The following is a 15,965-nucleotide window of genomic DNA, read 5'->3' as shown; positions in this document are numbered from 1 at the left end:
CCGATAAGAAGAATGCATGGAGATGCGGGTTCAGTATGTTTGTTCAGAGCTTGATAAACCCGGAGATCGAGTCCGCCCGGGTTCTGTGAGTCTGCGCAGGGAAGAAACCCCCCCAACAGAAAACGCGTTTTAATTAGTATTATTATTACTGTTTTTAATTCATAATGTAACCCCGGTTAAAGAACAAAACCTCAATAGCTGAACCCCCTGAAAAATATAAAAATGAAAATGTACGACCTCAGCACTCTGTTCCAGCTCTCTGACGTACCTGACAAAACTATTCAATAAAACAAAAAATCTACAGTTAAAAACCTGTTTAACTCGCCAGTGTGTGGGTCAGAGTGTGTGGTTGTGTGTCTGTCTCTTTGTCTGTCTCTGTATGTCTTTGTCTGTCTGTCTCTCTGTGTGGTTGTGTGTGTGTGTCTGTCTCTCTGTGTGGTTGTGTGTCTGTCTGTCAATCTGTCTCTTTGTGTGGTTGTGTGTGTGTGTCTGTCTCTCTCTCTCTGTGTGGTTGTGTGTCTGTCTGTCTATCTGTCTCTCTCTGTGTGGTTGTCTATGTGTGTCTCTCTCCTGTCCTGTCCTCTCTGTCCTACAATGAGCAGCAGACTCACCGGTTCCTGCTTTCTGCAGTGGAGCCCCGTTGGCTTTATTAGGCAATGCTGCCACCCTGTGGCGTAACACTGCAATAACATCGAGTGAAACACAGACGCACACTAAAGAAAGTGGAAGTACAGCTGGCAGGTTTGTTGTTTTGTTTTTGGGAAGGGTAACATACAGAATACTGCAAACCTCCTGTAATATCCATGCACTGTGTGTAGATATTAAAAATAACCTTATGCTAAATAAATCCATACCATTCATCGTTCGTGGCATTCATATTTTATTAATACAGGAGCAATGGTTTAGAGTAAAACAGTTCCTAATTACTAAACAGCCTGTCGGGTCTCTCTTTTTTCTTAAACGAGTTTCGGAGCAGATCGCCGCTCCGGCACACGGCTCAAAATCTCGCAGGGTGTCTGTCTGTAAGCGCTGTCCTCTGTGCTGGAAAATAACCTGAGCCAGGCTTAGAGATCCAGTGGTTAGAGAAAAGGGGTCTTGATACCAGGAGGTTAAAATCCCTCAAAACGAGGTCCTATTGGAAGTGACTGCAGCAGTTGTTGATGAAGCAAAGTTCACCCCCCTAGTCTCTGAGTCGCTTTGGATAAAAGTGTCTGCTAAATGACCAATTATTAATAATAATAATAATAATAATAATAATAATAATCATCATAATCATAGAAAACAAGGCATACTTAAAGCCTGTCAGACGCTGTGAAATGAGACGGCAGGGAGGGTGGGATTGTTAGCGTTCATTAGAATGCAAAGCCAGGGTTACTGCATGAGTCCGTGCACACGAGGGCAGTGTGGGACAGCTCAGGCTTTCCAGCGAGCTCCCCCGTGCATTACACACACACACACACACACACACACACACACACACACACACACAGTTCATATCACTGAACCTCTTCCCAGCTGTCCTGTCTTCTCCGGGGTCCTGCAGTAAAGGGTTGAACCCGAGTCACACGTCTCCCCGGGCGTGTTCCATGTAGTGCTCGTGGAGCGCAGCTTCCCGCGGGAACGCCTGGCCGCATTCCATGCACTGGAGCTGCCCCTCCCCTGCCTGCGGCGGCCGCAGCGGTTGTGGTTCGGTGCCGTTCAGCAGAGGGGCCCCCCCTCGCTGCTCCTGTACCTCCTCCTGCTCGACGGCGCCACCCTGCTGCGCCGCTGGGCTTTGCAGCTGCTGCTGCTGCTGCTCCCCTCCCTGCTGCTGCTGCTCCCCTCCCTGCTGCTGCTGCTGCTGCTCGGCTCTTTCCTGCTCCTGCTGCTTCTCTGCGGCCCTTTCCTCCGTCTGCCGCAGCTCAATGCGCTGCTGCTCCAACGCCCTCTCTTGCGCCTCCATGCGCTGCTGCTGCTCCTCTCCCTGCTGTTGCCCGAAAGCCCTTTCTCGCGGTTGCTGCTCAACGCGCTGTTGCTCGGTCGCCCGGTCCTGCCACTGCTGCAGCTCGAAGCGCTGCTCCTGCAGCTGTGCCATCGCCCTTTCCTGCATTTCAACCTGCGCCGAGTCCCTGTCCTGCAGCTCCTGCGACTCGAGGCGGCGGCGCTGTTGCAGCGTTTCCGCTTGCCGCTGCGCGCTGTTCCTCACTTCAAGCGGCCGCAGCTCCTGCTGCAGCTGCGCGGCTCCCCTCTGCTGCGTCTCCATCCACCTCTGCTGCGGCGCCACAGCCCCCTGCAGCTGTTGCTGTTGCTGTTGCTGCTGCTGCAGCAGCTGTAGTAGCTGCGCCTGCTCCTCCAGGCTCGTAAACACGTCCGCGCCGTCCCTCCTGGGCTGCGGCTGCGAGGTGCCCCCGTAGCAGCCCCTGCTCCCCGGCTCCCTGACCTGGGGGGGGAGCGGCTGGCTCCTGCCCCCCCCTGCGCGGTTCCCGTTCCGGCTGCGCGGCCGTCCCGCGGCGCCCTGCCTCTTGCTCTCGTGGCTCTTCTGGTGCACCAGCAGGCTGCCCAGCCAGGGGAAGCTCTTGTGGCACTCGTGGCAGCGGTAGGGCCGCTCCCCGGTGTGCGTGTTCTGGTGGTCCCGCAGCTGGTAGGCCAGGCCGAAGCTCTTGCCGCACAGCCCGCACAGGTGAGGCTTGTCGCCGGCGTGGCTGGCCAGGTGCTCCCTCAGCTGCCCCTCCTCGCTGTAGCCCTTGCGGCAGTGCGGGCAGCGGTGGGGCTTCTCCTGGTGCAGCTTCCAGTGCGCCTTCATGTTCTGGTTGAAGGCGAAGGCCTTGCCGCAGACCGGGCAGGGGAAGGGTTTGCTGCCGCTGTGCAGGACCAGGTGCTGCTGCAGGTAGCTGCTGTACTTGAAGCGCTTCCCGCAGAGGCAGCACTGGAAGGGCCGCTCGCCCGTGTGCTTCCGCATGTGTCCCTCCATCACCGAGCGGTGACAGAACGCCTTGCCACACTCCGGGCACTCCAGGAGGCCCTTGAGGGGGAGGGGGAGGGGGAGGGGGAGGGGGTGGTCCGCGCCCGGGAGCCTGTTTGTGGAGCCCCCCTCCCCGCCGTGGAGCCTCCAGTGCGCCTTCATGTTCTGCAGGAAGGCGAACGCTTTCCCGCAGTCGGGGCAGGTGAACGGCTTCTCCCCCGTGTGCAGGTAGCGGTGCTGCTGCAGGCGGCTGGCGCGATCGAACCTCTTGTCGCAGACTCCGCACTGGTGGGGCCGCCCCTCTCCTCCCTCCTCCTCCTCCTCCTCCTCCTCCTCCCGGTGACTCTCCACAGCGACCGGGCGGGGCCGGAGAGCCGCCCCGAGGTCCGGGCCCTCGGAGGTCTGGCAGCGCTGGCGGTCTGGCAGGGCCGCGGGGCAGGGCAGCTGCTCTCCGCCCTCCAGGGAGTGGCCGCGCATGTGGGCGTCGACCGAGGCGCGGTACCGGAACTCCTGGCGGCACAGCGGGCAGCGGTAGGGCTTCCCGGACAGGGGATCCGGCGGGCAGCGGTGCCCCCCAGCCCCGCCCTGGTGCTCGCGCTGGTGTTTGACCAGGTGGCTCCGCTGCTGGAAGCTCAGCCCGCAGTCCTGGCAGGTGAGGGTGGCAGCCTCTCCGGCGCGGGTGTGGAGGTGCCGGTGAAGCTCGAAGGTCTCCCGTCGATTGAACTTCTTCCCACATTCGACGCACTCCAGCCGTCGCTTCCCCCTCCCCGGCGCCCCCCCCCCTCCACAGCTCTGCGGCTCTGCGGGGTGGCTGTGGGGCCCCGGGCTGTGCGTGTGGCGTTGTTCCTCTGTCTGTTTGTAAGCGGGCAGTACAGCTTCACAGCGGACTCCCGCTCCTCCTCCTCCTCCTCCTCCTCCTCCCTCTGTTTCCTGCACAGGGATTCCAGGGTTACACGTGGATTCCTGTCCGGTGGAGCTGCAGTCCGATGCGTCCTCTACGAAACAAAAACAAACCATGCTGGAGTGAGGCAAGAGTGAGCAATTGCAATACTTTATATTATTATTATTATTATTATTATTATTATTATTATTATTATTATTGAGTCATTCGGCAGATGCTTTTCTCCAAACTGACTTACAGAGACTAGGGGGGTGAACTCTGCATCATCAACACCTGCTGCTGCTGCTGCAGAGTCACTTCCAATAGGAGCTCGTTTGTTTTACGTCTCATCCGAAGGACGGAGCACAAGGAGGTGAAGCGACTCGCTCAGGGTCACACACACACGCACGCACACACGCACGCACGCACGCACGCGGAGTCAGTGGCTGAGCCGGGATTTGAACCCCCTGGTATCAAGACCCCTTTCTTTAACCACTAGACCACTAAGCCTCATGCAGAAGCAAATTTTCAGATGAAAAAAAAAATCTACATTTATATATATTAAATGCATTTCTTTGTTACGGATTTTCAGATTAATATCTATCTATCTATCTCGGTATATTTCTTGATATTTCACACTCTCTGTTTGGCAGTGCAGTAGACACGTGTTTCATCGGCTCGTGTCTTCCTGCGGCTCGGCGTGCTGAATACTCAACAGCGCGACACTGAGACAAAAAACTAAAACCGAAACGTTTCCACGAGAAGCCTTTCTCAGCGTCTTCACACGTTTACATGCGTGTGGAAAACAACGACATACCGGACCTGTATCACTGTATACACTGAAAAAATAAAGAACCGCATAAACATTATTACACCATCATCATCATCATCATAATAACAATAATAATCATTATAATAATAATCATAATCATAATAATAATAATAATCATAATAATAATTGATTACTACGTCACAGACGGGTCACTTCAGTCCCGTCCACCTGTCATCGATCCTTATCGTGACGTAGCGCAGCAGACAGACGAGCGAAACCTCTCTGTCAGTGAAGCGGACCGGAGAGATCCCCCCGGTTCTGTACAAGCCGACCGGACCGCACTCACCCGCCTCGGCTCTTTCTCCAGCAGCAGCAGCAGCTTTGCGATGTTTCTCGCTTTCTCCAGAGCCGTGTGCTCTTAGGACGAGCAGCGGCTCCTGCGTTATAATATGATGATGATGATGAAGATGATTGCTGGTGTTGTTATCATCCCGTGGTTTTTCTTCTTCGTCTTCTGATAGCAACACGACAATGTCTTTTATTTGGAGCGGCGGTGACTCGTTTATTTTCTCTGCAGAACTGTGCGGTGCCGTTACCGCCCCGAGCTGCGCATCGTTACCGTGAATCACATCTGCCCCTTCGCTCTCAGCAGCCTTCAAGAGGCTCGTCTTCCCTATCCCTAAATCTGGAGGCAGCGCCCCATCCCCCCCGCCGCTTCCAGGCGAGTGGACAACTACTAAAGCGGCCATGTTGTGCTGGGCTCGTCGTACACGCACACGCACACGCACACGCACGCACACACACGCACACGCACACGACTCCCATTGGAAGCGAGGGCGAAGAGTGACGTCACACACAGGGTGCAGCGCCGATCCTTCCCATCAGCATGCTGGACATATAGGAGCTGAAAACGCTTCGTGTCGGGATGAGGGGTGAAATAAAACCGAATCGAATAGAATAAGGGGCTGCCGTCTATTGAAAACTGAAAAAAAAAAAAAAGAAAAACGAAACAGAGACAGATCCCCAAACCATTAAAAAATACAAAAACAAAACGCCTCGTACTGCATTCAAATGAAGCAGATTTATGTGAGCGTCTTCTTGCGCGGCGTGCGGCGTGTTTAACGCGCTGCGTTCTCTTGTCACGGTTCCAGGAGTTTCTTGATCTGGGTGCCGAGTGAACTTTCCTATCTGTGTATCTGTTTTTATAATGCACACCCGTTTTTTTAAATTTTATTTTATTAAGGCATAGCAACTTCTCGAACTCACACACGCAGTTATAAAATGACTTGAAATTAAATTACATTTGTGACCGATCTATCTATCTCTATCATTGGACTCGATTGCGTTGTAGTCGATGAAGGACTCACCCACACACACACACACACACAGGCAGGCACACATACAGACACACACACACACAGGCAGGCAGACACACACACACACACACAGGCAGGCACACACACAGAGACAGGCAGGCAGGCACACACACAGACACACACACAGACACACACACACACACACAGAGGCAGGCACACACACAGACACAGGCAGGCAGGCAGGCAGACACACACAGAGGCAGACACACACCCAGGCAGGCAGACACAAACACAAACACACACACACACACACACAGACAGACACAGGCAGGCAGACAGACACACACACACACACCCCCACACCGGCAGGCAGACACACACACACACACCCCCACACCGGCAGGCAGACACACACACACAGGCAGACAGAAACACACAAACACACACACACAGGCAGACACACACACACACACACGCGCGCGCGCACACACACACACACACACAGAGTGCCGCTGTTTCTCTCCGCAGCTCCTGCTTGGTAAATGAAATGCAACTCGTCTCAACCCACAGGTTATTTTATTACACAAATAATATCAAACAATTCATAATAGAAAACAAAACAAAAATCCATCAATCTATCACTCTATCTATCTATCTATCTATCTGTCTGTCTGTCCACCTCCCTCTCTCTCTCTCTCTATGGATCTCTACACAGTCCAGTGGAATGTACCAGTGATTTCAGCCTCTGCTTGCACTGCTGTCAGGGGTTGATGGGGGGGGGGGGGGGTGATAGCCACAGATGTCCGAAGTGGACGCAGGCACCCCCGGTCTGCACTCCGCAGCCTGTAGCCTGGTGAGTGAGGTTGGCAGGGGAGGGTGTAGGGTGCATGGGGGTAGGGGTCTGGGCTGGGAGGTGAGTCCGAGGGCGGACCCGAGGCTGGGAGGGTGTAGGATGCACGGGGGTAGGGGTCTGGGCTGGGAGGTGAGTCCGAGGGCGGACCCGAGGCTGGGAGGGTGTAGGGTGCACGGGGGTAGGGGTCTGGGCTGGGAGGCGAGTCCGAGGGCGGACCCGAGGCTGGGAGGGTGTAGGATGCACGGGGGTAGGGGTCTGGGCTGGGAGGTGAGTCCGAGGGCGGACCCGAGGCTGGGAGGGGAGGGTGTAGGGTGCACGGGGGTAGGGGACTGGGCTGGGAGGTGAGTCCGAGGGCGGACCCGAGGCTGGGAGGGTGTAGGGTGCACGGGGGTAGGGGACTGGGCTGGGAAGTGAGTCCGAGGGCGGACCCGAGGCTGGGAGGGTGTAGGGTGCACGGGGGTAGGGGACTGGGCTGGGAGGTGAGTCCGAGGGCGGACCCGAGGCTGGGAGGGGAGGGTGTAGGGTGCACGGGGGTAGGGGACTGGGCTGGGAGGTGACACATGGATGCTGTAATAAAATCCAGCCGTCTCTCATCAGGGTCTCGGGCCGTCACACCAACACACTTTAAAAAAAAAAGAAAAAGTAATTTTACAGAAGAGCTAAAAATTGTAAAAAATAAAATAAATACTTCTTGGTTAGAAACTTGGCTAGAGTTAAATATTTAAAAAAAAATAAAAAACCCAAAGTGACTACTCTATTGGGATCAGTACCACCTTCACTGCTCTCCTGTCAGTGTGTGTCTCAGTGTGTGTGTCTGTGTATATGTCTGAGTGTGTGTGTGTGTGTGTCTCAGTGTGTGTGTGTCTGTGTGTATGTGTGAGTGTGTGTGTGTCAGTGCGTGTGTGTCTGTGTATATGTCTGAGTGTGTGTGTGTCTATGACTGTGTGTCAGCGTGTGTGTCTCAGTTCTACAGCTCTCCCCGGGCGTGCTGCATGTAATGTTCGTGAAGCTCCGACTCCCGCCTGAAATAAACCCCACAGTCCAAACACCGGAGCCCAGCCTGCCCGCTCCCCTCTCCCTGTCCCCGTCTGGACTGGGAGGAGGAGGAGGAGGGCGGGGAGGGGGGCCTCCCCCTGTCCAGCGCGCGCCGGCCCTTCCTGCCCCCGCTGTGCGTCTTGCTGTGCACGATCAGGCCCCCCCTGTGTGCGAACCTCTTCTGGCAGTGCGGGCAGGCGTAGGGGCGCTCCCCGGTGTGCGTGTTGCTGTGGTCCTTGAGCTCGGCCGCTGTGCGGTAGGTCTTGGGGCACAGCGGGCAGGGGTAGGGCTTGCTGCGCTGGTGCGAGGCCAGGTGCTCCCGCAGCTGCCTCTCCTCCCGGTACCCCTTGCGGCACTGCGGGCAGCGGTGTGGCTTCAGTTGGTGCAGCTTGAGGTGGCTGCGCAGCCTGGGCTCGAAGGCGAAGGCGTCCGGGCACTGGGGGCACTGGAAGGGCCTGGCGCCGCTGTGGAGGTACATGTGTTTCTGCAGGGAGGTGTGGTGCTTGAACCCTTTGCTGCAGTGCTTGCATTCAAAAGGGTAGGCGCCGGGGAAGCGGGGCTCCTCGTGCTGCCTCTGCAGCCTCTTCCACGGGGGTCCGAACGCGCTCTCGTCGCCGTGGAGATCGGCGCCCCCCTCGTCCATGGGCTCGAAGTCCGTGTGGTACTGCCGGTGGGTGCGGAACTCAGCGCCGTCCGAGAAACACATCCCGCACTCCGGACACTCCAGGGGGTCCGCGCCGGGGTCCTCCGCGGTGATGTTCAGGTGGTCTCCCGGTTCGGGGGGGTCCAGCCTGGAACGGGACTCCCCCCTCCCCAGGAAGCCGTACCCAGCAGGCCGAGGGCTGTGGTGGTTCTCGTCCCTCTCCCTCTCCCTCTCGCTGCCTCCTCTGGTGGGCGGTTTCTGGTGCCGGCTGCAGCTGCAAATCCCGTTGAAACGCTCGCCGCAGCGCGGGCATTCCTTCCTCTGCCTGAGATTCCAGCTCCTCCCCTCCTCCTCCTCCTCCTCCCCATCGGACAGCGATGAAGACCGCGAGACACTGCCGCCCCCTCCCCCTCCCCTTGGTGTCGCCGCCCCCCCCTCGGACTCCGATCCCGACTCCGTCTCCTCTCCCCCGTGCAGCACCTCCTCTCCGATGTCCTCCCCGGAGTAGGTGATCAGGAGCTGCTTGCGACGCAGACGGAACGGAGGGGCGGCTGTCGGACAAAACAAACAAACAGAGAGACAGCTTGTAAATAAAATCAAATCAAACCACACGTACAGCCGCGGCCAAAACAGGTTAGCATCGCCTACAAATGAGAGGCTTGAGACAGCCAGCAGTGTGGAGTAGTGGTCAGGGCTCAGGACTCTTGACCGGAGGGTCGTGGGTTCAATCCCAGGTGGGGGGGGGACACTGCTGCTGTACCCTTGAGCAAGGTACTTTACCTAGATTGCTCCAGTAAACACCCAACTGTATAAATGGGGAATTGTATGTAAAAATAATGTGATATCTTGTAACAATTGTAAGTCGCCCTGGATAAGGGCGTCTGCTAAGAAATAATAATAATAATAATAATAATAATAATAATAATAATACAGACACACAAACAAACTAAACCATGACACGGACGGCTTGTCACAGTTTATCCGTCACAGGCCGTGTTTTTGGTTCGTTTTGTTTATAATTCCCTCCAATGCTGAATCAGCGTGTTTCTCGTGTGCCGTTACACGTCGCTTCCTCCAGCTTCACCCGATGAAACAAAGAGAACGAGACAAGCTGGGGTGAAGGAAGGGCTCATCGTTAAACAGCTCGAGACACTGCCATGGGTTCCAGTTTTTATCTGTGCTCTTCGGTTTTGTGCGTTTTCGTTTGCAAGTGAACTGTGACAGTGCTTATCCAGCTCGATGTTCTGCAATACTGAATACTGGTCTGGATGCTGTTTTAATTCTGGAAACTGTTTTGGTTTTGCTAAATTGCATTGTCTTTCACGCAGTTCTGTGCGTGGGTAAGATTTAGATTTCATTTTGCTGTTGGGTCACAGCGTTAAGCATCGCAAAAGCGCGTGTCACGCCCCCTATCGGACGCTATGTTAGCAGCAGCCGCGCTTGTGATAATACATCGCTGAGAGTGCAGATCTCGCAACGACAAAGCAAGCGTTTAAAACAGCAGCTGGATCTACAACACAGATTAAACGGGTTTATTAACAGCGGCTTTTTAAAAATGAAGAATATGGGTATTTTCAGGGATAAATAAAGACTCCCGTTCCACGGCGGTTTTTGATCCAGTCCTGGTTTCACTGGGAGTTTAATAATAAGACACACCTGAGCTTGTTAGCTAGACACACTGGGGGCTGATCAAGCTGGTAGTAAAACCTGGACTGGATCACACTGCTGTGCAATAGGAGTCTTATTTCCCTCACAGTGATTTTTCACAGCTTCCAACTTCAGTAAAAAGCGCGTTGTGTGATCGTAGGCTCTGAGAGAAACTAAAGCAGGTTTATCCGCTCGAACACTGAAGCTCTGAGAGCACAAAAGCGAAATGCGCGCTCGTTTAAATCCACGAAAAAACTTCAATCGCCCTCGTGGAACTAGTGACAAAAACACACAAGAGAGAGAGAGAGAGAGAGAAAGCGCTAGTGGTTTGATGCAATTATTTTGATGCAATATTTTGATTCTTTAGCAGAAACGAAAAAAAAGTCAAACTGTCAAATTGTAATGAATTTAATAATTATTTAAAATATATATTTGCATTTATTTTTTTTTTATATATAGTGCATTACCGATCCCCTGCAGGCATGGTCCAGCAGCAGTAGCCTTGGCACGGTTCCGCACACAAAGCGGTACCGAAACACTACACGGCTGTGAACACGCTGTGGGGTATTTACAAAGCAGCGCGCATGATTTGGGTCGGACTCACCCTTCTCGTCCTTGGCGGAGTCTCCGGACGGGACGGTCTCCCCGGCGCTCTCCCACACTTCCCACAACTTTGTGTGCAGCCCGTCCTCACGCTGCTTCGCTTTTGTTTGCAGCGCCTCCTCCGTCGGCATTGTCCGGCTGGCCTCGTCCGCTGGCTGACCCGCGGCACCCAGGTCGAGCCCGGCTTGGCCGCTGCCCACACGGCTGAGCCGCTCGTCATTTTGAGAAGGGCTTCCCCCGTTTTCGATCAGGAAGGCAACCCCGGCGGCACCGCCAGCGGAACCAGCGCGCACACTGTAAACAGCAGCCATATTCAGAGAGGGGGTGTCCGACCTCTGTGTGACGTCACCGCAGAGCAAGCGGAGACAACAGCGGCCCCTCCAGGAAAGCAAAGGCAATCGCGACTGTCTCTCAGGTTTCCTGCAACTGTCAGTAATTACTCAAATTTACTGAAACTAGATAACAGCGACAGCTTTCAATTAAAAGAAACAATCTTAATTTAAAAGGTTTTATTTTTAAAACAGTAGTTGCTGGCATTTATCAGAGAGAGAGAGAGAGAGAGAGAGAGAGAGAGAGACCATATTTACACCCTACACATCCTAATCAACAAAAACAAGTCTAATTTTTTTTTATATATTTTTAAAAAAAAGCCTTTGATTCAATCTGGCGCAAAGGACTACTTTATATTATTATTATTATTATTATTATTTATTTCTTAGCAGACGCCCTTATCCAGGGCGACTTACAATTGTTACAACATATCACATTATACATTATTTCACATTATACAGATATCACATTATTTTTACATACAATTACCCATTTATACAGTTGGGTTTTTACTGGAGTAATCTAGGTAAAGTACCTTGCTCAAGGATACAACAGCAGTGTCCCCCACTGGGGATTGAACCCACAACCCTCTGGTCAAGAGTCCAGAGCCCCAACCACTACTCCACACTGCTGCCCTATAGGCCCCCTGAGTCTCTTTCACTGTGTCTTAGAGAGGAAGCAGAAACGGACCGTGGTGCGGCCGCAGCTGTTTAGATAACCTACCTCTCGTTTTTCTGTTCGTCCTCAACATCCTCACAAGTTTTTTTTTTTTACACTTGTAACTTTAAAGTCTGTTTCAGAGCTCTTGTTCGAAATGTCCGCTCTAGTGCTCTTGGGGCTTGAGAGCTGTGCTCTGAATCACTGCAGGAAGAGCCATTAAACCCCAACCCTCCAAAAACACACAAGTGCTCTCTCCGGCTTTTCTGTTCCGTATCACAGATCGTCGCGTTGCCTGTTTGACAGAGGGGGAGATAATCCTGAGACTATCATCAGAGCACTAGAGCAGACATCGGGAAAACAGCTCTGAAACAGACTTTAAAGTTACAAGTGTAAAAAAGCTGTCAGGATGTTGAGGACGAACAGAGGGGGGGGGGGGGGGGGGGGGCGAAGCTGTATTTGGAAACCCCGCTACCTGCTCTATAAAACACTGTGCAGCACACAGGAAATTCAAATTAAATAAAACAGAAAATCACCCTCTTTTTAATGAGCTTTTTACACCTATTTACATGCAGGCACATCCAAAAGCGACCCGCGTTTAACCCACAGCAGGTATCGGAGATTTGAAAAGTGAAACGCTGCAACGCACGTTCTGATCAGTACCCCTGATCTCGATATACTGTGAGCGAAACTCAACGCCCGGAGTTTACAATCAACAAACTATCACAGGAAAACAACCCACGAAACATCGGAACTTGAAACTGCGAAGCGAAAAATATGAAAGTGAAAAAGTTTTAAAAAAAAATTAAATTGCTTTATTCTGTAGAGGAGTTTTTTTTCTTTAATTCATGAATTTATTTTTATTTTTTATTAAAGTTTTATTAGTTCTTCACAAGAAAATTAAGCCATTCAAGAAAAAAAAATATAGATATATATTTTTAGGAGTAATTTTTGTCACTTCATAATTACAAATTCTGATGTTTTACACTGAAAGAGCTCAGCGGAGGGGATGGCAATAAGACTCCTATTGAGCAGCAGTTTCACCCGTTCCAGGTTTTCCTGCTTAACAAGCTCATATTAAACTCTCAGTAAAACCAGGAATGGATCAAACTGCTGTGCAACGGGAGTCTTACTCCCATCCCGGCAGAGTTACAGAGAACTACAAGCAGTGATGCTTCCTGTAGCGTGCAGGTCCACACTCCTTCAGCAGTGAGGAGCTGGAGCCCTGGAAGAGCTCACAGAGACTCCCCTGCTGGATCTGATCAGGGGGCGACGCCAGCGGGTTCAACCCTCCCCCCCGGGCGTGGTCCATGTAGTGCTGGTGGAGCTGTGACTCCAGGAGGAACGCAGCTCCGCAGTCGAGGCAGTCCAGCGGGTGAGCGTCCCGGCTCACCCTGGCTACCTGCGGCTCTGTTGTTCCTCTGTGCTTCTCCTCCCCGCAGCCCCAGCGGCTCACCTCCGCCTCCTCCCGCTCCTCGCCTCCCTTTCCCAGCTCTGTCCTTCGCTCCTCCCCGCGGTGTTCCAGCTCCACCTCAACTCTCTCCTCCTTGATGCGCGTTTCCATCCCGGTTGGAGGTGCGCTGTCTCCCCGCGGGGCTGCGTGGATCTTCTGCGACGTGACCTCCTGTTTCACGCGTGTAACTCCCCGCTCCCTGCCATGCTTTCCCTTCCCTCGCTCCTCCTCCTCCTTCTTCACTTGACGGCTGTGTTCTCGCGGCGCAGGCTCCCCATCCCTCGCGTCTCCCCCCCGCGTCTCTCTGCATCTCTGTCTCGTCTCTCTGCGTCTCTGTCTCGTCTCTCTGCGTCTCTGTCTCGTCTCTCTGCATCTCTGTCTCGTCTCTCTGCGTCTCTGTCTCGTCTCTCTGCGTCTCTGTCTCGTCTCTCTGCATCTCTGTCTCGTCTCTCTGCGTCTCTGTCTCGTCTCTCTGCGTCTCTGTCGCGCGGCTCCTCTCAGTCCCTGCGGCTCCAGGCTCCCGGTCCCTCTCTTCTTGTCGCTTTCGGACTCGGCCCGGCAGATCCTCTCGTGGTTCAGGAAACAGGTGAGGTAGGTGTACCCCTTTCCGCACTCGGGGCACCGGTGAGCCCTGCCCCCCCCCGATCTGGCTCTTTCCTTTCGGGGGACCCTCCCTCCTCGGCTCTGTCTTGAGGCCCCCCCCCCGGCTGGCCTCCCCCCCGTGCACGGCCCACTCGTGGCGCTGGCAGTTATACTGGCGGCTGAACCCCCTCTTGCACGTGGGGCACTCCACTTTGCACCCCGGCGTGCGGGCGACCCCTCCGCTCCTGCGTTCTTCCGTTTCTCCTCCGGCGGGACGTTTTCCCCTTCCCCTGTTCCTTCTGGTCAGACAGTAGTCGATGGGGGCTCGATGGCGGAGCAGGCGTCGGTCGGAGAGCTCGGGGGGGGGGCGCCCTGCGGACACAGAATGGAATCAGATTGCATGAGACGCTCGCGAAGCCAGCTTCACAACCCTCAACCCATATTAGGCACTCATTCTCCTGCGAGCACAGCGCAACACAAGCTGTATCAGCTGAGGTGAAGCGACGGCATTTCCCCGAGGACTTCACTTGTTTTCGTTAACAGAATTAGAGTCAGTGAACGTGACATTATCTAGTTTTAAAGTGAATATTTAAATAACAGGTAGATGATGTCAGTTTTTAAAAAAAATAAATAAAAAAAACACTTCTTTCATTGCAAAAAAAAAAAAGGAGTCCGTCCAGAAAGGAAGAAAATGTCACTTACTGAATCAAAACCAAAAAGCTGCCTCTGTGTGTGTGTCAGTGCGTGCGTGCGTGCGTGCGTGCGTGTCTGTATAAAGGTTTTCACAAATTCGGAGTTAAACTCAGACCATAAACATCTCCATAAAGAGGAGTCTCATTCTGCCTCTAAATGCAATGTGTTTTTGTATATTTTTGGGGAGGGGTGGGGAGTTAGTGTATTGATACCTGCACTATTGCCACTGAGATTTCTCTTCACGAGCTCCGCTTTGCACCCTCCCCCGGTCCTCTCGTCACTTTTATAATCGTTAAAATCTTCGGCACCGCTCCGCGTCAGCTTCCCCCGCAGCCTCGGCTCCGCGCCGCCTTGCTCCGCTTTCATTCTTGTGGTTTGATTCGCCGTCTCCACCGGCGCCTCCCGCCTGTAAACCCCCGGCTCAACACGGCTTGGTCAGACAGCAGGGCTGGGATTCCGGTCCCTCTCCGTTCATTTTCGCTGTCATGTAAGCGGGCAACGTGTTCATTTTAGTACCGGGGAACGCCGGCACGCACGCCGTCCAATCCGGTACGGGCCGGGAGAGAGCGCCCCCTGGCGTTTACACCTTGCACCGCAGCAGCCTCGATATTAGCTCAGCATTTTGATAACTCGCTAATCTGGGTAATTAATTCACCGTCGAGTAAATTGTACACAAAGCACGTTCACTTACTGTATAAAGAGAAATTCACTAATTCACTGGTTTCAATACAAACTGTTTTTCTAAATGTGCGAGTCAGATAGCGAAATATAAACCTTACAACTAAACACGTTTCATGAATTCGTTTTATTAAAAAATAAACGAAAGTTTGATGTTTCTTGCTCCAAAATCCCATTTTAATATAATAATAATAATAATAATAATAATAATAATAATAATAATAATAATAATAATAATAATATAGGGTTACCATATGGCTCCAGATTAACCGGACGCTTTGAGACAGACCGGGATTTCAAAATTCCCCCTAAACTGAAAGTAATTCACGTATAAATGAGCTCCACCTTTGCTGAGATTAATCCTGCTGTGGTGGAATTGCTTGGGTGCAGCAAACAATTCACACTGATCAGCTGCTTCTGATCGATCTTAATGAACGAATAGCTAATTTATCGATAGAGCAACGAGATGATGATGCGATTGTATTTGCAGAATAATATGGGCGATTGAATTTCAACAAACAGAAAAGCGTCTGGCTGCAATTCATTCTTGGTATAATACAATTATTTGACGCGCATGCGGGTATTTAAGCACCATTATTAATTGTAGCTAACGATGGTTCATTTACACCTTCATTTATTTCAATTTAGGGGCAAGTTTGAAATCCCGTTCTGTCTCACAGCGTCCGGTTAATCTGGAGCCACATGGTAACCCTATATTACACGGTCATGTTTACATACTGCATATTATAACTTTAGGACAACACTTCTGTGGAGTAGCGGTCAGGGCTCTGGACTCTTGACCGGAGGGTCGTGGGTTCAATCCCCAGTGGGGGACACTTCTGCTGTACCCTTGAGCAAGGTACTTTACCTAGATTGCTCCAG

At 52.8% G+C, this 15,965-nt stretch overlaps 2 protein-coding genes across 3 annotated transcripts; both read right to left on the bottom strand.

The window, feature by feature from the left end:
- Positions 1-803: 803 nt before the first annotated feature.
- LOC117433842 (zinc finger protein 37-like) lies at positions 804-5,617 on the bottom strand. The gene is made up of 2 exons (XM_034056262.3): positions 4,940-5,617; positions 804-3,936 (listed from the first exon to the last, which is right to left on the bottom strand). Exons 1-2 carry the CDS (start codon positions 5,340-5,342, stop codon positions 1,562-1,564), a joined length of 2,778 nt encoding a protein of 925 aa, XP_033912153.3. The 5' UTR covers positions 5,343-5,617; the 3' UTR covers positions 804-1,561.
- Positions 5,618-6,468: 851 nt separating this feature from the next.
- On the bottom strand, positions 6,469-11,053 carry LOC117433843 (zinc finger protein 497-like). 2 transcript variants are annotated; one of them, XM_059011191.1, is made up of 3 exons: positions 10,692-11,053; positions 7,974-8,991; positions 6,469-7,384 (listed from the first exon to the last, which is right to left on the bottom strand). In XM_059011191.1, the coding sequence occupies exons 1-3, from the start codon at positions 10,999-11,001 to the stop codon at positions 7,372-7,374; spliced, it is 1,341 nt and encodes a 446-aa protein (XP_058867174.1). In that variant the 5' UTR covers positions 11,002-11,053; the 3' UTR covers positions 6,469-7,371. The 2 variants fall into 2 exon arrangements, with proteins under 2 accessions (XP_058867174.1, XP_058867173.1); XM_059011190.1 differs by having other exon boundaries at positions 6,469-8,991.
- Between the last annotated feature and the right edge of the window lie 4,912 nt (positions 11,054-15,965).

Source organism: Acipenser ruthenus, chromosome 41, assembly GCF_902713425.1.
Source record: "Acipenser ruthenus chromosome 41, fAciRut3.2 maternal haplotype, whole genome shotgun sequence".
Lineage (NCBI taxonomy): Eukaryota > Metazoa > Chordata > Actinopteri > Acipenseriformes > Acipenseridae > Acipenser > Acipenser ruthenus.
The sequence above is the reverse complement of the archived record's forward strand: the minus strand, read 5'-3'. Positions and strand labels throughout refer to the sequence as shown.